The 27,216-nt window shown below is 41.2% G+C and overlaps 3 protein-coding genes across 4 annotated transcripts; 2 read left to right on the forward strand and 1 right to left on the reverse strand.

Moving 5' to 3' along the window:
- The first annotated feature begins 32 nt into the window (after window positions 1-32).
- On the forward strand, window positions 33-8,377 carry LOC134205001 (oocyte zinc finger protein XlCOF6-like). The gene is made up of 4 exons (XM_062679851.1): window positions 33-80; window positions 147-238; window positions 6,469-7,840; window positions 7,956-8,377. Exons 3-4 carry the CDS (start codon window positions 6,470-6,472, stop codon window positions 8,355-8,357), a joined length of 1,773 nt encoding a protein of 590 aa, XP_062535835.1. The 5' UTR covers window positions 33-80; window positions 147-238; window position 6,469; the 3' UTR covers window positions 8,358-8,377.
- Window positions 8,378-18,157: 9,780 nt separating this feature from the next.
- LOC134205727 (zinc finger protein 665-like) lies at window positions 18,158-20,495 on the reverse strand. Its single transcript, XM_062681272.1, has 3 exons — window positions 20,047-20,495; window positions 19,036-19,617; window positions 18,158-18,938 (listed from the first exon to the last, which is right to left on the reverse strand). Exons 1-3 carry the CDS (start codon window positions 20,349-20,351, stop codon window positions 18,302-18,304), a joined length of 1,524 nt encoding a protein of 507 aa, XP_062537256.1. The 5' UTR covers window positions 20,352-20,495; the 3' UTR covers window positions 18,158-18,301.
- A 3,153-nt stretch (window positions 20,496-23,648) lies between these two features.
- Window positions 23,649-27,164, forward strand: LOC134205003 (uncharacterized). Of its 2 annotated transcripts, XM_062679854.1 has the most exons (6): window positions 23,649-23,700; window positions 23,982-24,062; window positions 24,127-24,473; window positions 25,130-26,410; window positions 26,481-26,653; window positions 26,708-27,164. In XM_062679854.1, the coding sequence occupies exons 3-6, from the start codon at window positions 24,128-24,130 to the stop codon at window positions 27,092-27,094; spliced, it is 2,187 nt and encodes a 728-aa protein (XP_062535838.1). In that variant the 5' UTR covers window positions 23,649-23,700; window positions 23,982-24,062; window position 24,127; the 3' UTR covers window positions 27,095-27,164. The 2 variants fall into 2 exon arrangements, with proteins under 2 accessions (XP_062535838.1, XP_062535837.1); XM_062679853.1 differs by lacking the exon at window positions 23,649-23,700 and having other exon boundaries at window positions 23,906-24,062.
- Window positions 27,165-27,216: the final 52 nt, after the last annotated feature.

Consider the following 27,216-nt stretch of genomic DNA (forward strand, 5'->3'; position numbering starts at 1 on the left):
ATAAAACAAGAGTCGTTTAGGTTTCAGTGTAGGCTCGATATATTTGACACCTTAAAAATTATAAAGTTTACGTTCAAAGGGCAAAACTGGCAAGATGGACCAATCGTGGTCTTAGCCAGTCAAAAAGACAAACCCAAAGAAAAAAGGCAAAACTGCTATTTAAATTTAGCTTTTTCCGAACAAAAATAGCAGGTTAAAAGGTTTATCAAATTGCAACACTTAAATTATAAGGAAAAAGGTAAGAAAATCTAAAAGTCTTACAAATTTATACTTAAATCAATTTATGTTTTGCATATTTATTTATATTTATTTTTATTTGTTTTTAAACTGTGGAAAATACATTTTGTGTTTAGTTTTCTTGACTGAGATTTGGAAAACCCTTGCAACAGTATATAGTTCTATGCACAATTTGTTCAATTACATTCAACTTAATAATTTAGCTATGAAAGGAAAATGTTCTTATGAAAAAAAAAACCTTCGAATTTGATTTAGTTTAAGAAAAACAAAAAAGGGAAATGGAGTATTCTACTTATAAACTAATATCACAGCGAGCTAAACTGCCAGTTCTTGCAGTAGCGGGTTCGTTGACGATGAGCAGCTTAGGTTGAATTTAGGCAGCAGTCTCGTAAACCAATCGTTCAGTTGCTCGACTCCAGCAATCCTGTGGACGTCCACCGTTGGATGGGATGGTTCAAGATCCACTATCATCTTAAGCAGTCGGTTTTGCTTTACCTGTATTTTATTCCTGTGGCTTTGGGCGCAGTTATACCAGGCTGGAAATCCGTAGGTAATCGTTGGTCGGAATACGGTTTTGTACAACAAAAGTTTAATATTTTTGTCTAAGCGCGATCTTCTTTTCACGAGTGGATAGAGTGCTCTAGTGAGCTTGTTAAATTTCTTGATGCAGTTGTTGGTATGCAGTCCAAAAGTTAACTTTTGTCCAGTGTTAGTCCTAGATATACTGAACTTTCTGACCATGGAATGTCGATGTCTCCACATGTTATTTCATTCTGCGGCATATACCGAGGACTTCGCCGACGAGTAAAGAAAATTGCCTGACATTTAGCTGGATTGGTCTTGATTTTCCATTTACGCTGATATTCAAGAATAGCATTTTGAGCTCTCTGAAGTTTTTCGATGATCTCTTGTGGTTCCCGATGGGAAGCGAGGAATCCAGTATCATCGGCGAAGAAATAGTACTGGACCCCGTCAACCTTGACAATGTCCGCCGAAAAGATAAAGTTATACAATGTGGGGCTCAGTACAGAACCCTGGGGTACCTGAACGGTACACGTTTGTGTTCGGATGAACACCCTTTTACAGAGACTTCAAAGTTCTGTCCTTCAGGAAGCTCCGTATAATTTTTATGATTCGAACTGGGAAGTTTGCCTGGAGCATTTTATACAGAACCGCGTCATGCCACACCGAATCATAGGCTTTCTCCACGTCTAACAAAATAAGCCCAGTAGAGTATCCTTCCTCAAATCTTTGCCTCACTTCTTTTACCAGTCTTGCAGTTTGGTGATTAGTGGAGTGACCTTTTTGAAACCCAAATTGCTCATACGGTATGATGCGATTGGTATCCAGGTGACTTTCAATGCGAGTTAAAATGATACGCTCAAACAGTTTACTTATCGATGAGAGTAAACTGATTGGTCTGTAATTGGACGGTAAGGTGGCATCTTTGTTTGGCTTTGGAATTGCAACTATTACTGCATGTTTCCATTCTTGTGGAAAGTAACAGAGTTTGATACAAGCAGAAAATAGTTTGGAAATAAATACTCTTGCTTTCCGCGGAAGTTTCTTGAGCAGACAATTTCTAATTTTATCAATTCTGGAGCTTTTCTCGGCTTCAGTTTTCGAATTATTTTATCGACTTCTTTTGGTTGTACCAGCCAAGAGTTGTCGGTTGGTACAACTGATTGGTCAATCTGTACGATTGAGTCTTGCACGATAGCTGCAGTGATAGGATCATCAGCGAGCTGGTTGTCATGTGACTTTTCAAAATTTGAAGCTAGTAAGTTTGCTTTTCAGCAGGGGAAGCAATCAAGAACTCACCGCTGCGAAGAGGAGGGCTGTACTTACAGTGTTTTTAAAGCTTTCGTTATACGCCAGATCTTGTTGTCTCCTCGTTCTAAGGACAGTAATGTACTTTGGAATTTGCTGAAACGTGTCCGGGTACAGTCATAGCGAATTCGCTCGTTCAAAGAAGAAACAATCTCCTTCAGTATGGGATCCCTCGTTCTCATCCATTGACGTCGGCGACAATTGCGGAGTCGAATTAGTTGCTGAGTTTCATCTGATATGCGGGCAACTTCATATGGCTGATAGACGGCTACTGGAACGGCAGCTGCTTCGGCTTCAGTGATGGCGTTCTTAAGGTGAGTGAGGGCCGCATCTACTTCATTTTCGGTGTTTATATTGCATATCCGCGGATCTGTCAGGTTTATTTTTGCATTCATCACTCTCTGGAAGGTAATCCAATTAGCTCGGCTGTAGCAGCGAAAAGTGTTAATTTGCTCTTCAGTAAATTCAGTAAGTGTGACCTCAAATGAAACTGGCAGGTGATCCGAGGAAAGCTCATTGAGAGTCACTGGCTTGGTCATGTTGAGTATGTTATTTGATAACACTAGATCAAGGGTAGACGGACGCCCTCTACCATGAGAGAGGAATGTAGGAGTGTCCGGATAGTGCACGGTAAAACCACAGTGTGTAGCTTCTTGCAAAAGAAGATTTCCTGCTCTATTATTTGTGGCGCAATTCCACTGATTATGTCTGGTATTAAAATCACCAACAATGAGGAAGGGGTTGGAATGGTTGGAGAGAGCTCGGATGTCTTGACGGAAAGATGACCAGTCAGAACCTCGTCTGCTACCCGGAAAGTAAGCAGCAATGATGTTTAATTTGTGCTCGCCAAAGGGAATGGAAATACCGACCGTTTCGATTACTTTACTTTTTGTTCGCAGTTCCTGGAATCCAATTTCCCTTCGTATTGCTATTAGAACGCCGCCGCCTCTGTCGGCGTCGTTATTTGTGCCACGATCAAATCGGATGCAACAATAGTTTGGGTGTAGGAATGAAATGTTGGGACGTAGCCAGGTTTCTGTAACTACCGCTACATCTATATTGTGGCTTTGTAAAAAGTCAAAAAATTCTAGTTGCTTGTTTTGGATGGATCTACCATTCCAGTTGACCACACGTAGAGGGGACGAGTTAGGCATTATACACAAATTTGATTGCCAGCTCGTGGAGAGCTAGAAATTGCTGTTGTTTGCTGTTGCAACTTTGCAGACGCTGGAACATTTCTTCCGCCAAGCATAGAAATTCAGAAATGGTGAACAGCTGGGAAGTTGACTGTCCACTGATCTGTGGCCTAGGGCCTTCCAGAACTTGTGCGTAGGTGGCACGTCCGGTGTTTACTCGGTTGCTGCCCTGGGTAGTATTCGATGTGGCACCGGTAGATACACGTATCGGACCAGAGTACCTGTTCGACTTTTTAGCCACTCGTTGACGATGGAAATCCAGCTGTTTAATATAGTCTTTGCGACTTGGGCATCCATGGAAATTAGCCGTGTGGTTGCCACTACAGTTTGCACAGCGGACACGATCCCGGTCGTTACCTTCCTTCAAAGTGGCCTTGTTCGGAGGCTGCAATCTTTTGTGAAGTGTTTTTCTCCACATTTCACACACAGTGGGGCGACATTACAATTTCTCAGCCCATGCCCAAATTTTTGGCAGCGATGGCACTGCTCCACGTCATTAGGGCCGCCTAACAAAATATCTCCATTTCACTATCACGTTGAAAAGGGCCTTGACTCGTTGCAGCTCAGGTAACTTTACGGTGTTTTTTTCGAAGTAAAGTAGATACAGAACACTATCTTCGGGGCCGTGCTTCTTCTGTGAGAAGATCTTCAATTCCAGCGGTTGAATGTCAAACGAATTAAGCTCTGCTTTCAGCTCTGACAAATCATAAAGCGACAGACCAGATAGAATAATTCTAACTGGTTGTTTATTTGATGGAGTGTACGAAAAAAATTCCGTGTTAGAATCTTTCAAAGTTTTTATGACATCATCGAAACTGTTTTCTGCATTCACCGTAAGCTGGGTGCCAGACTTTACCGCTTTCATGTGGTAGCTGCTTTGTGGAATACTCGCCAAGTTGAATAATTCCCGAATGTGTTTGGTACCTTTGTTGATAATAGAAATCGGAGGTAGTCTGTTTCCCTTTGCTCTGTTAGACACTGTTTTCTGCTGCGTGTGTGCGTTGTTCGGTCCAGCGCTGTCTTCGTCCATGCAGGCTAGGGATTCATACACATTGTGCGTCTCGACCATCGGTTGTGTCAGCTGGCTAGAGCTGCTAGCGGAAGGTGGCAGGTTACCATTCGAGTACTTTCGTCGTTTTGCTTGGTCACGGTCTGCGTCGTTCATCGTTGAGGTTAGGGATGGCTGCGACGAATTAGATTTATCATAGGCCCGACGGATAACTATGTTGGATCCACCATCGGATACATTATTTGATCGCGCGCGATTATCTTTGTCCACTTTTATGGCTAAGATAGTTAAATTATCGATAAGTAAGTTTTCGAAGAAAAATTTGGTAAGCTTCCTAAGAAAACGTCTACTCTAGCTGAAATGACAGCTCGAACTGGGCATGTTTTGCATACGTTCGTAAATGAAAACAATTGCTTGACAGTGTAATCATTTGATGAAAAAGTGTCCAGAATACATACAATCAAACATAAATCTATTTACTTTTTAGTTATTTCTACATTTTCTGCTAAACGTAAACAAAAATATGAGTGGAAAAGTCTCGCTGAATGCTAGACATTCACCCAAAGACGAACTGCATCGTTCGAATCGTTTCCCCATTTGATTTTGCTGGTGTAAACGAGAATGCGCATTATCTTTCGTTCGAAGAGCGTTCGTACGTAAACAAGAATGAGGGTGGTTAAATCGAGACTTTTTCACTCATATTTTAATTTACGTTCGAATTCTCTTTCAAACGAAAGTTAATGCACATTCACGTTTACACTAGCCAAACCAAATGAGAGAATAATTCGAACAAATCGGATTCATTCGAAAGTATCGTCTTTCCGTAAACAGAATATGTACACGTGATTAAGTATGTTTAAATCTCACCAGGGATTTAGTCGATCCCTCAGCAAGTAACCCTGATATTCTTATCATCATCAAACTCCGCATTATATGAGCACATAGATGTTTGTAATAATGGATTCAATATTTTCGACACATACATTTCATGCGCCCACATGAATTGCATGCATACCTAAAATAAATCGCAGATTTTTGTGAAATTTCTCCGAAATCTCAGCAAAATTTCGGTAAATAAGTTTACAGATGTTCGATGGTTTTGTAAGTGGAACAAAAGAAAAAATCGGTTGAATAATTATCGAACAATTCTGCTGTTGAGATTTCAGTGAATTAAAGCAGTTGTGGCAGAGATAGCAGTTTTGCTGCAGTCCAATCTTATTGGTTTAAACCGATTAACTTATTCTGCGGCAAGTTGGACTTGCTGACAGTGATATCTAGTGTGATGTGAGCTGCAACATAAATACAATCATCCAACGATCAGGCTCATTGTAGTTTTTTGACAGCTGATCCGTTTTTCGAATTTATGTGATAAACCAAGTCGTCGAGGTAAAGTAAAATATACATTCGTAAGGTTCTCTAATCAGTTACACAAACATGGGTCCAGCTTGAGTTGTTGGAATCTCACACACTGGTAATAATCCTGTAGTATGTAACTAGTGGCGACATGTTGATGAATTCCTTGTCATTATCGATGCGAATGGCTTTCAATTTGCACCATGTATGTCTTTCTACAAGGTTGAACACATCTAGAAGCTTTGGACTTCCTCCTCCTTGCCTTATCGTCCGTGAACGACACGTGATCACCGACGGTGATGGTGACGTTATATCCGATTCCACAAATAGATGTTCCCAAGTGTTAAGCAGTGTTAAAGTCTTTTTCTTCTTATTGGCATTACATCCCCACACTGGGACAGAGCCGCCTCGCAGCTTAGTGTTCATTAAGCACTTCCACAGTTATTAACTGCGAGGTTTCTAAGCCAAGTTACCATTTTTGCATTCGTATATCATGAGGCTAACACGATGATACTTTTATGCCCAGGGAAGATGAGACAATTTCCAATCTGAAAATTGTCTAGACTGGCACCGGTAATCGAACCCAGCCACCCTCAAAATGGTCTTGCTTTGTAGCCGCGCGTCTTACCGCACGACTAAGGAGGGCCCCATAGCATAATAGCACACATCAAGCTGTTTCCGATTTCAGGTTGCTTAAACTCCACACCTGAAACCGGGCCACTTTTTAATTTGTCCAATATTTGCACGTTAAGGTGGCCCATCCGCCTATCACAGCCATCTATATTATCTAGTGGAGACGCTAGCGACAGTGCGGACTAATTTTTGTTTCTCTATATCTTCAAGGATGCCACGAGTATGCTTCATTCGAGGATGTCGAACCCACAAGGACTACTACGAACGCGGTGTAGCAATGTTCTCCTTCCCGAAGGAACCCAACAAAAGGGCGGCCTGGAACGAGGCTTGTTCACGGGAAGCGAACTATGAACCACCCGGATATGCGTGCATTTGTGAGAAGCACTTTGATCCCACTGCCGTGTTTCGTGCCAAAACCTCTGCTGGTAAAACCTTGAGAATGGATGTCGCTCCAACCCGGTTTCTCGATGGGTGGAAGCCGAGTGTAGATAAAAACTTGGAAGTCAATTTGTTAAGACCAGTTGTGGACAACGTGTTACTTGCAGAAGAACTTGATGAGGTTCCCCATGTGGAGGAAGTTCTAATCAAGGAAAATCCATATGTTGTGCCCGAAGTTCCAACTATTACAGCAAATATGTTTTGCCGAATGTGTGGTATAAAGCATGAAAAGAGTCACGAATACGATCTTAACGAGCTACAGAACGATCAAAACGATTCAATGTTTAAATTCTTCCTTCTTAATTATGATGAACTCTTACCAGCAAGAACGATTTGTCCAGAATGTCACGATCAAATTGATTCAATAATTCGTTTCTCCCAGAAGTGTCATGAAGGACAACTCAAATTGCTGGAACAGTTAAGTGAACTGAAGCAAATACCAATCCCCGCATATGAAGACGATGCAATTAGAGCGCTGTACTGCGACACTGAATCGGAAGACAGTGAATCCAATTATGATGCACCGAAGCTTACTGATGAGGATTTTTTCGAAACTGAGGAAACGAAAAACGCTCGCATGGATAAATACATTGACACACTGATGTTGAAGTACAAATCGGCCAAGGGTAGGTCCCGTGTAGCGAAGAGTTGGGAATGCCTCGACTGTCGTCAGGTGTTCCAGCATCGAACTCACCTGAGGAAGCATCGTCGCACATGTTCGCTAGTCGGCACAGCAGATTCAAAGCGGCAGGGACCGTTTCGCTGTGAATTGTGCGATAAGCTAGTGAACACGTTGCCCGGTTATCGATACCATCTTCTACGGAAGCACGATAATAAGGAAGATGACAATCATCCAGATGACTTGCGCTTGTTGAAGTCCAACAAAGTACTCACCTGCCCAATCTGTAAAGACAGCTTTGCAACGGCATACAAGTTAAGGTACCATTTGCCCAGTCATAGGAGTACCAACCAAGGACGTGGATACGAATCCAACCGCTCGAGTATGCCAAGGGATAGCGCCTGCATGTGCAGTGTGTGCGGCAAAATGGAGCGCTCTCCAGCTGGTCTACAAATTCATATGAAGTTCCATTTGAAGCAGAAAGATTGGCAGTGTGATCAATGCGATAAGCAGTATTATACTAAGGTTGGTTCAATTAAATTAATCGTGGTATCGCTTAAAACGTTACGTTATTCCAATTTTTTCGAATAGTTTTATTTTATCAAATTATACTAAGTACAAACGTTTTCCACTCAAACAGGCGGATCTAAAACAACACGTATTGGTGGTTCACGATAAGGTGACTTATCCTTGCGAAATTTGCGGTCTAGTGCTGAAATCACAAGCCACCTTCACGCGCCACAAACGAGTACACGACGTATCGCTGCAGAAGCAGTGTAGTTTCTGCACAAAAAAGTTTACCACCACAAATGCGCTCAACAAGCACGTTCACGCTAGACATCAGGGTTGGAAGAGGCCCCAGATGCACGACATCGAACTTCCTGAGGATATGGGAAATCACGAGGAAGGACATACGGACCTAGAATCCGAGGAGATCATTGAAGAAGTTGTTATCGTTGAGACGTCGAATTTTACTTCAAGAGATGACATCAAGCTAGAACCAATTATGTTCGTTCCAACAAGCAGTAGTACAGGTAAATAATGTGTTAACCATCAACAAAATTGTATATATCGTTTTAATGTTGATATTGTGAACTTCCATTCGGAAAATGCATGTAGCTGGGTTTAGGTTTATTCCATAGTTGAAGAGATACGTCCACATGGGTCGCTTTTTATGCGAATAAATTTAATCAATTTCTTGTTTTATGTACCACCGTTTTTGTTTAATTGTTCATATCAGGCTTCGGAATTCTCACTCATATGAATAAAAACCTGCGATTAATCCATTTAGCGGAGTGTGATTTTTCATGGTTTCCCTGTGAGGAAGTATTCGCACACAACATTTTTATCCGGATAGAATGGCGGGTGATAAATTCGTGAGCGCCAGATCGCCGGATAATTTAATTTTAATCCACAAATTTTCCTTCTCGTCGCCTCATCGGATAAATTTTACAAGCATATTTACAAAAATTTAGGACCGCAACGGCATTCGAACCCAAAAAATTTTTAAAATGTTCAGAGTGCCCACTAAAACCACACCGCCACATGAATTGATTGACAGCGAACGGAAAAACTCCTGTATTAAACCTTTTGCTTATCGTGGCGCATCGTTAGATTCAATCAGCTTGGAGTGGCAAAGCAAGCGGCATTTGATTTTCGCGAAGCATGGGAAGAAGGATAATAATTTTTCGCACCATCGCTTGTGCCGGAGTTTATCGCACTGTAATTTATCCGGATAAAATGCATGGTGGAGTGATCAGTTGTCGCGTGAGTGAGTGAGAAATCCGAACCCTGGTTTATATGATACATCAACAGGCTGTATTGGCTCCAATGATGCTTACTTATAATTAATTACAGAATGCGAAATTACATTATATGGTTAAGTATCATTATCAACTATTCCTAAAAAAAGAACTGAACCTTTGGCGAACTAGTTGACGAATGACGGGACAAATTAAAATCAAAAAGAGCCCTAAGCATCCCTTAGGAATAGATCGGGGTTGCACGTGGTAGTTAATTTGTTCCACAAGAGAAGGGCAGTCGAGTCGTCCTTGTAGTAGATCTGCTATCAGTAATGCCCTCGTTGTGCTTCGGCGGACGGAAAGGGGTTCCAGATCAATCAAACGTTAACGGCTTTCATAACTTGGAAGACGGAAGGGGTTTTGCCACGGTAATCGGCGCAATGCGAATCTCAGAAAACGACGCTGGACGGATTCAATACTTTCGGCACCGTTATTATAGTGTGGAGACCATACGGCCGAGCAGTATTCCAGAACGGAAAGAGTCAGGCAACAGTACAACGACAGACAGTAATAAATTAAATGCCCGTGAATTCTTTGACAATTCTGAAGATGAAACCCAAAACCTTTGATGCTTTGCTGACAACGTAGGAGACATGCTGCTTAAAAGTGAGTTTTGAGTCTAGAATAACTCTAGGACCTTAACTTGATTAACTCGTTCGAGTTCTGTGTCATACAAGATATACTTGTGAATTATTGTTTCCCTTTTCTGCGAGAAAGAGATTACCGAATATTTAGATGGGTTAACATCCATTCGGTTAAGCACGCACCAACTTGCAAAGGCATCCAGTTGGCGTTGCAGAGAGTGACAGTCTTCAATGGAACCAATTCGGAGATACAGTTTGAGGTCGTCTGCGTAGCAAAGCCGTGGTCCCTTGATTGTCAGAATGGCGTCGTTGAAAAAAATCATAAATATCAGTGGTCCCAGGTGACTACTCTGAGGAATGCCTGAGGTAGCGGCAAAATGGTTCGACTGATGATCTCCAATAACCACGGTAAGGCTGCGACCGGTTAAATACGACTGAAACCATCGCAAGAGAGAACCATTGATTCCGAGACGATCCAGTTTAGCAATAGCTATGCGGTGATTCAATTTGTCAAAGGCTGCTTTTAGGTCGGTATAGATAATGTCCGTTTGACTGCGATCCACCATGCTGCTGTTGATGTGGGAGGTAAGGCACAAAAGATTTGTGGCAGTTGAACGTCCGGGCATAAATCCATGTTGGTCGTCACTAATGTATGGTTTACAATGGGCGAGTGATGATGACTAGCTCGAACAACTTGGCAACAGCAGACAATGAGGTGATACCACGGTAATTTGCAACGTCCCGTCTGTTACCTTTCTTATGAACAGGGAACATGTGCGCTATCTTCTAACAAGACGGAAAAATTCCTGACGTAATCGAAAGTTGGAAAACATGGAATAACGGAGTGATAATGCCATCGATGTGCGTTTTCAGAAATACGGAAGGAATTCTATCTGGTCGGGGGTTGTAGGATGTTTTCAGTTTCAATGCAGCTTCGCGAACTATTCCAACATTGATATCAACCATGTTCATAGCTTGGCCGGAGAAAGGAACGGAGCTCATAGCATTTCGTATAGTATTTCGTCTTCTGATAATCTTTCATTGCTGAAAACACTGGCGAATTTTTCAGCAAACAGTCTACTGATGTCCTGAGAATTAGACGCCAAATCCCGTTAAGCGTCATTCGCGAAGGAAGGCCAGATTCATTACGTTGCTCTTTTACGTACTTCCAGAACTTTTTAGGATGTGTTTTCAGCTTCCTTTGCAGTGCACGCTGATACTGCGAGAAGCAACTTTTGGCAGTCCGTTTGGATTCGTGATGGAGTTGTGCGTAGTGCCGTTTCAGTGACAATGTACGGTATTTTGAGAACTTCCTTAACGCCGCTCTTTTATACGACTTCAGTCGTCGCAGACCACTTGTTTGCCACGGTGCGTGGGGAGGGTTATGCTACACTATTTTGGGTCCATGTATATCAACGATATATGACAGTACATAAGAGAACGTTTCAGCTGCTCGGTCGACGTCGTCATGGTCCAGAATATTACCCCAGTCTAAACTAGATATCAGATTTGAAATACTGCGATGGTCAGCTTTTCTGAAGTCAATCAGTTTTCTAACTTTCGGTGTAGAGAAACCAGCAGAGGAGGATGGTGGTTAACTAGTTTTACCAGCGGTGATGGAGCCTTGCATATGAACGGCGCGACATCTTGAACGCTGACAAAACATATGTCTAAGCTACGTCCAGCTACGTTTTTCTTCAAATTTATGTGGATTTTTTCGTAGATCATCTCATTGTATCATTAAATCCGAAGGCCGAAGAACAATAAAAAAAACTGCGTAAAAAGCGACCATAGTTCTTGTTATTCTTGTTATACACAACGCATCCCCTGCCGTCCTCAGTCTACGTTGTATGACACTAGGCCATAGCTTCCCAAAGTTGGGGGGTCGCGACCCCCTTCCATAAGATTTACACAGGCTGGGGGGTCGCGACCCACCACTTTGGGAAACTATGCACTAGGCAATACATTTACACTGCTGTCTTAAATTTTCAACGTGACGATTACTATTAAATATCGAACTCATGAAATCAATGTGAACTCGACTCGTGAAAAACTTATTCCAGGTTATCCGAGGCTTGTGATAGACCCTTTTTCACAACGGACCTTTCCATCCACTAACTGGTAGGCTCCTCTGCTTCAGACTCATAAGGGGTTCACTTTCAGGGTATTAAACTTGTGAGAGAATAGAAGATAGAGGAGGAGAGTTATAGGCACGACGACACCGGTCATCACGGGCCAAGTTCTCAGCAAATCGCATATTCAGAACTAGCTCCATCAGGACTTGAAATAGGTTGTATCGGAGCACACAATAAAGCTCATAAAAGAATTGTACAAGATGTTCCTCTCAGCGAATGCGAATCAAAATTCTATGAACGACAAAATATTTATAAGTTAGGTATAATTTCAATAATTGAATTTAAGTCCGTCTTCTTTTAGTGATCCTCGTTGTTGTTCTCAGAGTTTCATGGCAAATATGCTGGCAACTATAGAGCAGTAGATATATATTCGTGTACATATTTATATTAGGCTTTAGGATTATGGGGCTACGAAATGGTGAGTTGACATCCGGGAAGGAACGCCTAACATAGCTCTGGACCTCACAAGTTCCAATACTCACGCTTCCATTGGTCTTCTGATGACAATTGACCGCCAGCGAAGGGTTATGTTCTTAGCTGGTAGTTTATCCTGGGCACTGTTCTCTTTCTGACATTGGATGGTACTTTAAACAAATTTGACCCTACTGATCGAGCGTTTGTTCACCAAGGAGGTGCGGCTCCAACAGCGTCTGTTCTGGCATCCAGCGTCTGAGTGTGAAATACTATTCCCCGGAAGCTATACCTAAGATGGCAACCCATCCCGGTGGATAGGGAATCTTGGGCCAATAACCTACTGTTCCTGAAACATCAATTTGTTCGAGAATCCGATAATTAAAGAATACGGACTGATTTTACGGCAACGACTTTTAGCGCGAAACAACGGACACGAATAGGAACATGGAACGTTTTAACCCTAGCCCAGCAGGGTAAATTGGCACAACTTGCCAATAAGGCATGCCGCATGAAGCTTGAGATCCTGGGACTCAGTGAAGTCCGTTGGCCAAACTTTGGAGAACACAGAATGCCGTCGGGACAAATTCTGCTGTACTCTGGTTTACGAGGTGAACACACTCCCCGGCATCGCGGAGTTGGCCTTCCAAGGCATATTCTGCGATTATGAAGTGGGAATCTATAAATGAAAGGATAATCGTCGCCATATTTAGAACACGGGTCCAAAACCTTACTATAATCCAATGTTATGCGCCAACCAATGCAACCGATCTGCAAGACAAAGAGAACTTCTACAGGCAACTCAATGTCTTCGTAGATAGTATAAAATCTGTATGAGAGACTTCAATGCAAAGATCGGGTCCGACAACTCGAACCATGAGCGCATTATGGAACCGCCATGTTCTCGGAGAAATTAGCGAAAACGGAATTCTCTTCACAGAATTCTGTGGAAATAACGACATGGTGATCGGGGGATCTGTCTTTCCTCACCGACCGGTTCACACGGTCACGTGGGTCTCCCGTGATGGCTTAACAGAAAATCAAATCGACCACATCTGCATCAGCCGAAAATGGAAACGAAGCCTTCTTGATGTACGGAATAAACGTAGTGCCGATATCGCGTCTGATCATCACCTCCTCCTCGGCGAAATACGCCTGCGCATTGCGCTGATTCGTCGGCAGGAGGAGAGAGTTGGATGACGGTCCGATGGACGGTTGTATGGAAGATCCAACGGTGAAACGGTCCTTCGTTGAAGAATTGGAGACGCATGCTGCAGATATTCCGGAAGGCAGCGTGGAAGACCAAGACCAGCGAGAATAATCTGGGCGAACTGCGCACCCAGATAAAACAATGGATCGCCGATGAGACCTGGAGGAAGAAAAGCCAAAGCCGCGATAGAGCGATCAAAAACCAGAGGAGCCAAAGGGCCAAAGTCTTAGCCCGTCAACGATACGATCAATGAAGTGAAACGCTCTTGTCAATGGGACAAGCGAGCGTGTGCGGACTCGCTGGCCGACGAAGGAGAGAGAACCGCAGCAATCGATATCGCAAACAGCAATCGATGAATGCAACGATGCCTGTGAAAGACGTGAATGGTCAGTTATTGACCGACCTAACTGACCAGCTGAAACGCTGATTCGAGCACCTCGAACAACTTTTTCAAGTGCCAGCCAGGCCACCACCAACTCGGCATGATCTGCCTTAGATCCGACGTATAACACGCGTCAATACCGAAGCTCCATAACTTCTAGATATTCACACAGCCATCCAAAGCATCAAATCGAATAAAGCCCCAGGGATCGATGGCATATCAGCCAAGATGCTCAAAGCTGACCCTATGACATCCGCTCAACTACTGCATCGTTTATTTCGTAATATCTGGGACACCGCAACTCTCCCGGTCGACTGGATGCGAGGTGACCTGACTGTATACGATAACTTGCGAGGCATTACGTTGCTTTATACCGTTCTCAAAGTTCCATGCAAAGTTATTCTAGCCCGGATTCAGGAGAAGATCGATGCGACTCTTCGGCGGCAGCAGGCCAGATTCCGTGCCGGAAGATCCTGTGTGGACCATATTGCACGCCCCGTGTCATTCTGGAGCAGGTCAATGCATTCCAATACCTAATCCATTTACTTAGTATTCATTGACTACGAAAAAGCTTTCGACCGTCTCAATCACGAGAATGTGTGGCACCCTGAGACGCAAGGAAATCATGCCTCATCGAGGCACAGTTCGAGGCGTTCTTGTGTAGAGCCATGCACAATGGAGTCTTGTGTGCTGGTGTGAGGCAAAGATGGATTCTATCACCGTTGCTGTTCCTCATCGTAATTGACGAGATTCTGGTAGGTGCAATTGACCGTGAACCAAACCGCGGGCTGCTATGGCAGCCTATAACCATGGAGTACCTAAACGACTTCGAATTGGCTGATGACGTTGCACTCCTCGCTCAACGGCGTTCTGATATGCAGAGTAAGCTCAACAACCTTACCGTGCGCTCCTCTTTGGCAGGTTTAGTCATCAACGTCAATAAAACCAAATCGTTGGATGTTGGATGTAAACACGGTGCCCCCTTCCAGTTTCACAGTAGCCGGGCAATCAGTGGAGAATGTTGAAAGCTTCCAATCTTGTTATTTATTCGCATAACAGTCACATTCCAGATTTCAATACACTTTTGCACAATAAATAAATATAATTATGGTTCATTCCATTTAGCAATGTATACAGATAAAGAATATTATGCCAAATTTTAAAAAGAACTGAAGTTTTAATCTAGATTTTTTTGAATTTCTCCATGTAAAACGAGTTTGAAAAATTCAACGGCATATTTCTCAAGTTGAAGAAAACTGACATGGGACGCTTATACGAATAGGGGCAGTGCAGCTTAGTCACACTTAGTCGACAACTAAGAAGCTTTAATTGCATATCGGCTATTTGAAAATCTTTTTTTATTTGATAAATATCTTGGCGACAGCATGCGTAGAACAATCACACTCATCAAATGCTTTAGTCAAGCAAGGCTTTGGCACAGAGAGTGATGTTCTCGATAATAAAACAAGATGCGCTTGCTTGACTGTGGATATACAACAGTAAAGCACATGCGAAGATTGGACAAATCAAGCATCCAAAAGATATTAAAAAAATAGCTAACCGCGGTGGAGGTTTCTGATGGCTTTTCCGCAAACGTGACCTTTAGGGACGATGCCCACGTAGCGGTTTTTCAACGCCACGTGCACGCAGCGTTAAAATACCGCTGGTGTGCATCGGCGTGGTGACGCTGCGTTACCGCTTTTTCGCGGTGCACATCTGTGTCTTTTTGACGCCACGTGCACTCTGCGTTGAAATGACGCTACGTGAGCATCGAGCCTTAAGTGGTGTAGGGGTTATCACGTCTATCTAGAGAGTAGGAGGTTGAGGATTCTAGTCCCTCCAAGACATGTGGAATCGTTTTCGCATATTTCATATCAATTTCTTTATTTCGAAACATGTAGCCAAGGTATTTAATAAGGGGCCGTACACATATTACGTAAGCACTTATGGGGGGAGGGGGGGTCTGTCAATATCTTACGCTCCATATAAATAAAAAATCTTTTGTGTGAAAAAAATCTTACAAGGGGAGAGGGGGGTCGAAAAACCCAGAAAAATTGCTTACGTAATAAGTGTACGACCCCTAAGAAACTTTGCCCGACTGTAAAAAGAAATCGCCTGTTTAAGCATTATGTGTGGATGTGAACGTGAGCTCCATCGGAAGATGATAAAGATAAAGAGAGTAGTTTTAGCACAGACAAACAGACATAACACTCGTTAAATTTCCATCTTTCACTGATTTACTGGTCAATTCAAATAATCATTAGTTGGCCAATCAGTCACTAGTGGCGCGCGCATCGGATTTGCTCGAGTTAGACATTTGCTCACTACCGCCATCTGGTTCGTGATTTGTCCAACCAACTGAAATCAACAGATGTCGTTAGTGTTTAAATGACGATGAATTTGATGAGTGAATGTTCAATGTGTTACGTCTGTTTGTCTGTGGTTTTAGTGTATGAACTTTGAATAAATTTAGTAAACGAGCACTTGCCAATAATTCACTTCAGACCTTTTGATTTGTTTTGTTTTTAATATTCTTCGTGCTTTCTACCCGAGCAGAAAATTTAAACAAATTGAAAGCTCATTTTGATACTTTAATTTCTAATATCAAAAGTTAACAGTAATCACATACAAAATTGAACTTTTTTAGTTTGTTTTACATAATGAGTTGATAATATGAAGTAAATTTAATTTCATAATATTTTGATATTAGGATCATATATTGATATCAAAATACTGATATCTTGGTTCAATAACTTGTTTGATCAAACTCATATTAGGTATATGCGATAGAACTAGATTAGTTATCATTTAGTCATTTTCTAAATGCATTGAGAACAAAAAAATGTTATTCAGTTCTCAACTAGAGGAAAAGACGGCTTTGGCAGGTTTTGTTCTATTATTGTGGGGGGGGGGTTTTGTCGACCGAATTTTATGAAATTTGGCCACAATATTCTTATGCAAAGAATGTTTAGGCCAAATTTGAGCATAATCAGTTATAAAAAAAAACCCTGACAATAATAGAACAAAACCTGCCAAAGCCGTCATTCCCCCTATTTAAGATGATATCCAAACAAAAATATCAAAAAAAAATGATATCAAATCAATTTATTTTACTATTGTAATAAGCATATTGATAAACCATTCGCGACTTATAAACAGTGATGAACTAAAAACAGGAAAACATTCTTATTTAAGACTAGCAGACCCGACGAAATTGATTTCGCCAAAAATTGATTTATTATCTGATTAATTCTCGAGTTATGAAGAAATACTTTTTTACTTTTTTGCTCTTAGCGGCTTCAATTTATCATCAATCACGTGACTCAATACGTTGGCATATAGTCTGGAAGATGCCGAAAGACTTTGTCGAAGAAGGTACGTAGCTGGAAGGTCTACAAAAAATGTTATTACGTTTTGAAAATTGATTGTTTAAACCATATGCAAGAAATCGATGTTTCTGCCAGCACTACCGAACAATCTATGGTTATCGAAGGCCAAAACCCATCTTCCTTCTTATCGGATTTTTTTCTTTGTGAAATAATTCCGGATAGCTCCCATTAGCTCTAAAGCCCTATGAGATTAATTATTTTGAAATAACACTCAGTTAAATTATTGGTCTACGTCGTCTACGTAGTACGGCAGTGCTGGCAGAATAAACGATTTTTTGCATATGGTTTGAACACTCAATGTTCGAAGCGTTATAACTTTTTTCGTGGACGTTCCAGCAATGTGCCTTCTTCAGCAAAGTTTTTCGGCATCCTTTGGGTTATACTTTAACGCAATGTGCCACTTGGTTTACGATGAACGGAAACCTCTAGTAGTAGAAATGCAAAAATATACGTTCTCCCATACTAATTTCCATACAAACTTCAAACGCGATGCGGAAAGCGAGGAAGTAACCAATCGGTCACAAATTCTGCACAGTTGTTCAGGACCCAGAATGGCTTCAAAAAAGCATTGATTTGAAAAAATGACCATGATGCCCCACTCTAATATATATAGTTTTGAAAGCAACTATTATTATTTTCATCATCAAAATGATATCAACATATGATTTTGGCTTTTACCCTTGCAATTTTGTATCAAAATATGATATTGATATAATTTCAAAAACTCGATTTGTTATCATTTTGATAATATTTTGAAAGTGGTATCTGCTCGGGTATCGTGCGACGATCCCGTGCATGTCAGCAGGTGTGGTTGATTTCAACCGTTAACTGCTAGATTGACAGACAGGCAGATGCTGAACTTGTAGACGGGGCACAACCAAAAATTTTACTTCAATAGATATGATTTCTCATGAATGAAAAGTCTAATACTTGTTTGTGCTGTTTAATTACTATGATAGCGCTACGATTATTTGCCTTAATTCTTCTTATATAAACACGAATCTAGTTTCTCATCAACTTCGATATTCATTATATACTGTTATCTCCCTGCTTTTATTCATACTTACACGCAATTATTGACCGGTTCCTCTACTGTTTGCCTGGGCTAGTTTTTTACGGGCAGCTGCCGCAGCTCTTTCGGCTTCTCTTTCTGCCGGGTGCGCCTGTTTGATGTGATGTCGCATGTGTGAGTCATACATGAAATCTTTCTCACAGTAGTTGCACTTGAAGTTACGTTCCCTGGTGTGTACCACGTAGTGTGCCTTCAGCTGATTAATGAACGTAAACTTCAAATCGCACTGATCGCAGCGTACCTCCTTGAAGTGTAGCCGCACGTGACTGATGATGGTGTTGATGTAACCGGTGGCAGTCTTTCCACACAAATTGCACGAATACATTTTGCTACCGTCAGCGGCCCTGGTTACGGTATAGTGGCCAGTCCAGTCCTTTTTCGGCTTGTAGTTGGCGTTCTTCTGATGGACGCGTTTGTGCGTTCTGAGGTTTGCGGCAGTGTAGAATTTAAGTGGACACAAGTCGCAGCTATAGTTTTTATCTTCGTTATGCAGCTTTAGGTGAGAGTTGTAACTTGTCAACGAGTAAAGGACCTTGTTGCAAATGTTACACTGATGCCTCTCAGACTGTCCATGGAACCACTTTACGTGCTCTTGTAGTTTGTGCTGCTTATGAAATACCTTGCCGCATTGATCGCATCTAGTAGTAAAATAAGAATCACATCAATAATCATAGAAAAATAGAATTTTGAATTATATTATACTGAACGTGGTAGCACAAAACATGAGCCACATACCTTACATCCTGTTTGTGGTTACGCATGTGACTTTTCAACGCTGCCACGGATTTGCAAATTTTTCCACACTGCTGACATGGCGAAGGACAGGGAGCGCCCTCCCCCAGATGGTACAGCCGGACGTGCTCATCGCGTCCATGATAGTCACCGTAACGCCGATCACAGTATTCGCACTTGATCGGTTGCGAGTGCATTCGTCTGTGAGAATTTAATGCTCGAATATCCCGCAGCACAATCGGTTCTGTAATACATTCAGTGCATGTTTGCGGCACCAGTCCGGAGTGCACCGATAGATGGTCCGTGAGGGCTTTGGCCGTACCCAACGAGTCGCTTTTGCAGATGTAACATTTGAAGTCCGGCTTCAAATCGGTTCGCTTTTGACCGTTTGCGGCGGTGCCTTCACAGTCCGTGTCATCATCGGAACTTGAGTCCGAGTCTTCTTCTTCTTTTATTTCAGGTAGAGCATGGTTCTGGGTGGTCACAGTTGGAACCAAGCTAGGGGCATATTGTTGAGCTGGTTGTGAAGTAATACATGGGGTGACGCTGTTTACTGGTACTTCTTTGAATATCAACCCAGTGTTCCTGAAATGATAGCAGTATTTTAGTAGAAAGAATTATTCCAATTCACAATTTATCATAAACTGAATTAATTGGATTCCGAACAAAAAAACAACCAGATGGGAATAACGATAAATTAATAAAGAAATCTAAAACAAAGTCGAATGTTCATTTTTTGGCATTTTCTACTAGGAGGAAAGGCAACACAAATAAAGTAAGCGTATCTGAAGAGCAAGACACTATGGATCGAAACGATAAGCGGAAGATCAATGTTTAGGTACGTCGTGTCTAACGCAACAAAAACAGCTAAGCATAATTTTGGCAATTTATTGAAAGAATTTAAAATAGTAGGACGCAAAGCTATTTGAGGAAACCTATGAAACATCGGAGAAGCTGTGATAATTGAATCCGAAGAAGAGGGTGGAATAGTTGCCTTCATCTATAATAACTTACATTGCACCGGCTGCATAGGATGTATTGTCGCCACCGAAAACAATTCCAAAAATCCTTTGTCGCAGCGCCCGTTCATTCGCTCGAAACTGGTCCACTAGGTGCTTCATTTTGGTCAGGATTCCCACGCACGGTTCACAGATATTTGTCGGCAGTCCATCGGCCAGACTAATCTCCAGCCGCAGGACCTCGCTGATGGTCTGCGGTAGACGCAGTTCTGTGTAGTCGTAGAAAATAGAACGAACCGGGACGTGCTCCGATGAACACATTCGGCAGATTTTGTTCAGATCCATGATTGGATAGGCCATCCCTACGGCCAGAGAACTATTTTTCACTAGCGATTCTTGAATACAGCACTATTTTTTACCAAATTAAGCTTACGTATTTTCTGCTATCACCGAACGCACGCACGAAAAATATGTTTTGTTATGACATCGACGACATGACGCTGACGCATTCGTTGAGTGACCGTGCATGCACTCACGAGCGAGCCCGATTTCAAATGCAATATTGTCCGAAATACTTTTACCCGATAGAACATTACCCAAATTATTTCCTGATTATTATTATGTATTATTTATTACTTCCAGACCCGTTGAACTTCGTCTCTCCCAAATTTAATTAGTTTGCACAAACGTTTATCTTGTATTTAAAATTTAAGTTTTAATATTTGCTCTGCGATTCGATTTAATTTGGCGCATGCCATATTGAATTCCATTTGCATCCTTCTAGAGTGGGGAGGGGTCCCGGGCCATCATAGAAACATTTATTGTCTTTGAAAACCTCCACATGCCAATTTTGGTTCCATTTGCTTGATTAGCTCCCGAGAGAAATGTGTGTTCCATGTGTATGGGAGCCCTTCTAGAGCGAGGAGGGGTCTCGACCATTCAACATTTCTTGTCATAAAAAATCTCCACATGCCACATATGGTTCTATTTGCTAGATTATTTCCTGAGTTAAGGGTGGTATGGACTTCTTAAGTACTGTGTAAATAGATAGGGCAAGTAGTGGTCAAGGAATGATTCCGCTGCTAAAATTCCTTTTACAGTACGGAGCTGACAAGGAAAATGAATAATTCTGCAATAGCAGGCGCGTGGCAGTCAAAAAAAACACAGACTGACATCTTCTCTTGCGGAATAATGCACTGATGCATTATTCCTCAAATAAAGTGACGTTTGTTTTCCAGTTTTTTTTTCATATTGCTTTTGATTTTTTTTATTCGCTATTTTTTGAAGGTATACTGTCTTTCCGGGTGTGCAGCAATAAATAAGACAATGCTGGAAAAAGGTGCTGCGAGTGGCCATGCTATTGGAAGGCAGTTCTTGTTTGCCAGCAGCCGTTGGGCGCAGAAGTATCCAACAGTCAATCAAATCAACCTGAGCGTTCGAATATCCCAATATAATTATGATAACGTACCTAAAGCAGCTGCCGTACTAGCATTTGATCTTTGCTTTTTATCATCAACAGTGCTTGTCAAGTGTATGTATCTCTGCATATCATCCATCGCTATCCAGCTTTTTACGCTAGCCATAAATTTACAAGGGGTGAATCAAATTTGACATATACCGTGAACTTATTTTAACGTAAAATATCTTGGTAGCCATGAAATAGTTCTACCTAACAATCTGTCATATTTGCTTACATCAAAATATGTTTCGAAAAACCAGTGCAAGTTTTGATGATAAATTTGTACTTCGTTGCTTTTGAGTATCAAACTAATCACAGTATTTCTAGGGATCCGGTTGTACGGCAGTGCTTAAAACACGATTCAACGGCTGAAACTTGAAAACTCTATTGGATAACAAGAATGCACGGAAATCGTGAAAAGAAGAACAATACCTCGGATATATTGTCCCATGATCCCGCAGTGGACGATCTGAATGACCACTTCAAAGGATACACAGAACATATAACCGCCATAAAGCCTGCTCTGTACTACAGGAACGAGCGGACTTCAGAGTGGTTCATCAGCGATAGGTTGAATTGTGACGGTCTTGAGGTGATATGTTCAAAAGCTGCAAGCACGGAACAAATAAAAGGTCTTGCAACGGCCAATTAACTACTATGAAAACACATTTGATCTGGATGTTGATTGTACAAAGTGGGGGAGTTATCGTTTCTACATTGGTTCTGAGAATTGAAGTTTAGATGAAGATCCGTATCATAAGAACAATGCAATATCATTTCGACCTGCATGATTGTCCCCATGTGACGCCATCCTTGATTATCCTTGACTACTATTGCCATAAGACTAATCACTTTCTCTTGTAGATATTGTTACCGTAATGCTGATTTTAAATTGATTTGCATTAGGTATTGTAGATCCAGTTGACAACCGAACAGAGCTCTCGCGACAAAAGCATTTTCTTCCATTTTCAAATGCGATGGTGATACCGTGATACGCCAATTACATTTTAATTTTTCTGAGGTTTCATCCCATTATTCTTCCCATACTATGATTTTCTCATACATTGGAGCTTGAGATAATGTAAGACTGTTCCCTGAGATGTTAGTTTATTTACCAACAGGTCATTCAAATACTTTTAAAGGTAACCCCCGGCAATAAAACGATATTCATACACTTGCTGTTAAAATCGATTACCAGTCGAATATCACTTAAAGTGAATGACAGATAATTGTTGATATAACACTCCCAGCATATGAGTACATCAGAGAAATAAAGGTAAATGTCTATCGGGTTGCCACCCAAGGTAATTAATGTGATATTAATAATCCCACTTTTAAATTCAGTCGCAAGCCTATAGAAGGATAATTTAATTTGCAACCTTGTATTTAGGTGAGAACATCATGTGGTCAAAAAGTGGGAAACAACTTTTTCTTTTACATTCCAATTACTATTGGATATGATTCATCAAAACCGCCCTGGTCTTGGGCGAAATCCTGAAGATTATTTAGCGAAAGATCGGAACAAACAACTTTACGCAAATAATTTTGCATGGTGTTGTATGTACACCAGGAGCATGCCGAGCTTGCTTTTTCATGGACACCTGAAATAAGTAAAAGAAATGAAAATGTGTTTTGTCTTTTCAGTATTTAAAGATAAATTGATTAGAATATTCTACCATTTTTGGAGCATACTCGCATCTCGAAGAAAATTATGACAGTTAAATGTTTTCATTGAAAATTTTTACTACCTACTCATAGATTGCTAAGATCCATTTAATAAAATTATACTGCAAAATTATAGTGTACACAGCATGTGTCAAGAGGGGTTATTCAAAGCATTATGGCACTGTTGCGTAAAAAGATGGATAAAAGCTATTCTCAGCTAGTGCGTTTTTTCACAATTCACAGTTGATGGTACGCACCTCCTGCAGCGCTACGATGTGGAATATGTATGCAAGATATCATCTATAGGAATTGCTTCATGAAATCTTTCAGTAACTCCTTCAGATTATCAAAAAAAATTCCATCGTGCATTTCTCCTGAAAAAGCAATTTGCTGGAATAGTTTCTGGAGAAAACCTTGAGAAATTTCTGGAGAATTCCAAAATGAATGTTCGAAATAATTTGTGGAAAATTATCCGAGGGAATTTACAGAGTGAAATGAAGGAAAAATCGAGCATTTATCAACGGTTGTTTTCGCTCAGTGTCCATTGAAAAACTTTTCGTGAGATACTTGTCCCGATAATTTAAGGTAATAAAACACAGTTTTTATAATAAATTCTTTCAAAATATACATTGTTGTATGAAGCAACGACTTATAAAATTTAATAATTATTTTATGCTTTGTGCAACCCATGTTTGATGAAGAGAAATTTATTTCATTTATTTTACCATGATGATGAAGCCAAAACTGGAGCAACTCAGCTCTGGTAACTCACGCAGCACCCACGGTTCGCCATTTTTGACACCATAAACAAAGTCTTTAGTCTGTACAATGTGTACCTATAATAATTCCTAACTTATTGTTTTCAGTCGTAACTATTCGTGAAATTTGTATATTTTTTAAACTCATATTGATTTTTTGGGACTTTCTAACTGAAAATAATTATCGAGGTAATTATCGACGCTTTTTTATTTACCTACCCAACAGTAATAAATCTTTTTCTCTTGTCGCCAGGATGGACAACACCCCGAAAATCCATACGATTAAACCGTACACGAAGTACACACTTGATTCATGCCTGGAATTCATCAAATCCGGTCAGATGACCTGCTACGCGGCCAGCAAGCGGTTTGGTATTCCAATTGGTACACTTAAATACCGACTAAGTGGTCGGTGGAAAAAATGCACCACATCGGGACCTGGCACTGTTCTCTCCCCGGCGGAAGAGCAAGATATAGCTGACTGGCTGATGGATATGCAAAGCCGAGGATTCTTGATGACACGAGCCGAATGTGTATCAAAGGTCAGCCACTATCTGGTGTCGGCGGGGCGCGAAACGGCATTCAAGAACGCACAACCAGGTGGGTTGAACTGATGTTTGTCTATTACACGTTTCGTGTTATGTAGTTTGAGCAAGAGAATTGAACTTGAAAAATATCTCGGGACAAGTGCTCAATTTCGTTTGAATTCAAGTTAAATTGGATGGAGGTGTGATTTGCTCAACTTCTATTCGAGGCAATGGTACACATTTTACTTTTTATTTCTTAATTTTGTGCGGAATTCATACTGAAACTTTTACTCTTTTTATTCAACATATTTTGTTCAAATACCTAATGTCATTACTGGAAAAAAAATATCTTTTTTTTCTTTTTGCACAATTGTTGGCTACAGTTTGAAATAAGAGCATAATCGCCGTTCCAAAAACCAAAGTCAAAATGAATGAAAACGCTCGCTTGCGGTGTCAATCGAATCTGTATCTTCATTACTTTCATCTACTCCCTTTCGCTTTGAGTAGTATAATTATCACCGAAAAAAGCCAATAAATTAATTACGAGAAAATGAATTATAGTCTATAAATATATTCAACACAATATGGCGGCAATTGCTTAATATCTTCTGGAAAGTCTTGCCTTGTTGATAAATCCTAATAGTCTTCTAGCCCAAACTTACAAAAAATCGATATTGAATTTATAAAATTGCAATTGTATCACGAATTCTTATATTCTTTTTTTCTTAGGACGAAAGTGGTGCGACCTATTCTTACAACGCAATCCTGACTTTACACCGTCAAAGGCAGGGCTCTTGCCCAGTGCCGAAAGCATCCGTGATTGGTTCAGATCAGTAGAAGATTGGTTCACCCGGATGGATCTACACAAAGTGCGAGCAGATCCAACCAGAGTTTTCATACTAGATGAAATTACATTCATATTACCTCTCGACTCCAAGCGGCCGACTACAACTACCGAGAATTCTTTAGCAGACATTGCGGTAATGTTTACCTTCGGAGCTTCCGGGATAACAGTCCCTCCGAATATTATCATTTCTACTGAACGTGCCGCTCCTGACTTTGGTATGCGTAACCTCCCTGCAGGCTGGCGCATAGAGCGAAGCAGTAAACGTTGGATGGAAACGCAAACTTTTCGAAATTATATATTGAATATTTTTCATCCATTCCTCGTCAAACAAGGCGTTGTTTTTCCTGTTGTATACTTTGTCGATGGACACGCTTTGTCTCATGTGGCAGAAGTAGAGAACTTGTGTCGTTCATTAGGAATAATACTCGTATCGTCATACCGCTTAACAAGCACCAAAAATGTAACACGACCTGCCAGCTTAGGCATGGCAAATGAACTGAGAATGGAGTGGGAAAACTCACTGAAGACATGGCGTCTGAAAAATCGACATCAAACGCATACATTGCAGTATTTCGGAGCTATTCTGAATTCTACTGTGAAGCAAGTTATTACGACGGGTGCAATTCATAATGGCTTCAGGGCTTGCGGTCTGTTCCCCTTCGATGTGGAAGCCGTAGACTACAGTGATTATCCTATTCCTACACCGGAAGTCATAACGCAGCTCGATGAATCGTCAGAAGAACCATTCGACGTGCTAACACTATGTGAAACGTTTAAGGAACCGGAACCGGAACCAGAACCGATTAAGGAACAGGAACCGCAACCTCCGCATGATCATGCTGTCATTAGTATCGATAAAATCTACGAGGCGTACGACTTGATCGATAGTAATTTGAGAGTACGAATTCAAGGAGACATACGTAGTCTCACACGAGAGGAGCGAATCATACGATTTTTCTATCGCGAGTTCGTTCAACCTCATGTCCATCTCAACGAGAACCCACCTGATCAGGATGCTATGAGTCAAACGGCGCCTATCATTGACGATGTAAAAATTGAAGAGGTGGATATCGTGAAAACTGAAACACCTGACTCCATTTGCGGGGAACAAGAATACGATTTGCAACCTGCATCCTCTAATATGAAAGAACTTGTTGAACGTCGTAAGTTTATTGAAAATACTAAAAAAAATATGGAATCGTATAAAACAATTCGTATTATGTTTCATTCTAGCTGCTAACGACAACGCGGTCAAATTTTTTGGCAGCATTGAACAGCAAAAGAATCACGAGAGGCAACGAAACTTGGTCGAACCAATTGAGAAACTTAAAACCCCCAGCGTACAACCAAGTCCCACAATCCAAACTTGGTCATGTCCACAATGTGATAAATTTTACGAAAACAAGGTAAAGTGCAAAAATATTATTTCACAACACCCGCAACATGTGCATTCTCCACAGGTCGATCTCCATCAGCACATCGTGAACGATCATGGGGAAACAAGTCACAGCTGTGATATCTGCGGTGCAGTTCTCAAGTCTAAAGTAACACTGTACCAACACAAACGGCTCCACATTGTGTTGAAAAAGTGCACATACTGTCGGAAACGGTTCGCCACCGATAAAAAGTTTGAAATGCATCTTCAGTTGCACCGTTCGGAAGGGGCGGGGGCTGATTCCGGACAATGGAGTGAACCTGAAAGCGGTAGGACAAGTCAGGACGAAAATGACGCAGCAGACGAGTTCATATTCGGCGATAGCCCACTGGATGCAGATGAAACCAATGATACGATGAAATTTGAAGTTGAATTGCTCCAAGTTAAAAATAACCTCAACGCAAATGTGTAATTAAATGTCACTAAAAAGAATAGGTAAAAATAATATTTACGTCCAAATAGGTTGTACCTCAGAACTGAAATTATCAAATAAGGGTAATATTTTTTTCAACCGAACAATCTACTACTGACTAA

The sequence above is a fragment of the Armigeres subalbatus genome, chromosome 1, assembly GCF_024139115.2.
Source record: "Armigeres subalbatus isolate Guangzhou_Male chromosome 1, GZ_Asu_2, whole genome shotgun sequence".
Lineage (NCBI taxonomy): Eukaryota > Metazoa > Arthropoda > Insecta > Diptera > Culicidae > Armigeres > Armigeres subalbatus.

Excerpts from the sequence above, each read along its gene's own strand:
- LOC134205001 (XM_062679851.1), top strand. The coding sequence starts at position 6,470 with ATGCCACGAGTATGCTTCATTCGAGGATGTCGAACCCACAAGGACTAC. Across the intron at positions 7,841-7,955 it reads ATAAGCAGTATTATACTAAG|GCGGATCTAAAACAACACGT; the intron begins GTTGGTTCAATT and ends CCACTCAAACAG.
- LOC134205727 (XM_062681272.1), bottom strand. The coding sequence starts at position 20,351 with ATGGCCTATCCAATCATGGATCTGAACAAAATCTGCCGAATGTGTTCA. Across the intron at positions 19,618-20,046 it reads TCCTATGCAGCCGGTGCAAT|GAACACTGGGTTGATATTCA; the intron begins GTAAGTTATTAT and ends CTATCATTTCAG. Across the intron at positions 18,939-19,035 it reads AACCACAAACAGGATGTAAG|ATGCGATCAATGCGGCAAGG; the intron begins GTATGTGGCTCA and ends TTTTACTACTAG.
- LOC134205003 (XM_062679854.1), top strand. The coding sequence starts at position 24,128 with ATGGACAACACCCCGAAAATCCATACGATTAAACCGTACACGAAGTAC. Across the intron at positions 24,474-25,129 it reads ATTCAAGAACGCACAACCAG|GACGAAAGTGGTGCGACCTA; the intron begins GTGGGTTGAACT and ends TTTTTTTCTTAG. Across the intron at positions 26,411-26,480 it reads GAAAGAACTTGTTGAACGTC|CTGCTAACGACAACGCGGTC; the intron begins GTAAGTTTATTG and ends GTTTCATTCTAG.